Raw genomic sequence first — 1,184 nt, 5'->3', positions numbered from 1 at the left:
TAACGATTGCTTTTATTGGTACAATATTGATGATATTACATCTGCTCTCAACAATATTCATGACTTCTTCAACTGAACCAACTGATGATAGCTCTTCTTTTACTTCAGGAAAGCAGAAAGCAAGGTACTTCTTAACATCATCAGTTGAAGGTACATTCTCCACTACTAGTTGTATTATGTTGTAGCGTAGGTCACCAAACTTAACACGAACTTCATCAAAACGACAATTGTATACTTCACTAACAAAAACTTCTTCAACTATTAATTTAATAAATATGAATACTATATTACATACATGTATCATTATTATACCTGATGGGGCATTAGGCATAGGTTCATCAATTTCAATACTATTGGCTTCAGGAATCATTTCATCTAAAATTTTAAAAATAAAATTATTTTGAATTATGAAGGACGTCTTACCACAATCTTGAATAATATCTTGAGCTAAAGGTTTAGTCTCCTCTAATTCCATTAATATATTTCCTAGTGACCTCAGCTTACTGTGATCATCAGATACTGCAATCATTAATTCTCTTAATGCATCACTTAATGAGCCACCACATCTCTCAATCTTCCTTTGTGTATCCTCAGTGATTAATCCTTCTGTATATAACAACTGGATACAACTATCAGTGAGAAATACTTGTGATATTCTATCACTGTAATGCTGCAATATCTGACTAGCAGGATCATCATCTATAAAAATAATATATAATTATATGTTAAACTGTATTTATGTATGTTAACTTTACATGTATTACGGATGAGTGTAGCAGCTGGTTTTTTATTCATTCTCTCAAGTGCACTAGCTAATGATTCCCAAGTACGATTATTAGCTGAAGTCAACCACAAGCTCAAGCACTCCAGTAAACACTGAGAAGGATCAGTAAATCTAGCTCTGATGTTTGCCAGGCCAGGATAAGGTAGGTTCAATCCCATTCCTAACTCAAACCAGTCAGCATCAATGAAGTGACTTTCTTTTAAGACATCAGACACCAACTTCATATGACTGATATCTATAATACACACAAACAGTTGGTAATATCCGGGCACCTACAGTTACTAGACCATACAAAGTAGTCTGGACCCCCCACTTCACTAGCTGGTACCAGAATACATGCAATCATTTATCAGTCCCTCTGTCTCTATTAAGGGCTTACCTAAACGAAACACTCTTCTAC

The 1,184-nt window shown here is 34.5% G+C and overlaps 1 protein-coding gene across 1 annotated transcript; it reads right to left on the bottom strand.

Annotated features, from left to right (window-relative positions):
• Positions 1–10: 10 nt before the first annotated feature.
• LOC109587577 (uncharacterized) lies at positions 11–1,175 on the bottom strand (the record flags this gene model as incomplete). The annotated part of the gene is made up of 5 exons (XM_020003808.1): positions 1,164–1,175; positions 756–1,019; positions 424–699; positions 313–375; positions 11–258 (listed from the first exon to the last, which is right to left on the bottom strand). Coding segments are annotated over exons 2-5 (840 nt in total), but the record flags the coding sequence as incomplete, so codon positions are not given.
• Positions 1,176–1,184: the final 9 nt, after the last annotated feature.

Source organism: Amphimedon queenslandica, unplaced genomic scaffold (genome assembly GCF_000090795.2).
Source record: "Amphimedon queenslandica unplaced genomic scaffold, v1.1 AMPQUscaffold_12520, whole genome shotgun sequence".
NCBI lineage: Eukaryota > Metazoa > Porifera > Demospongiae > Haplosclerida > Niphatidae > Amphimedon > Amphimedon queenslandica.
The sequence above is the reverse complement of the archived record's forward strand: the minus strand, read 5'-3'. Positions and strand labels throughout refer to the sequence as shown.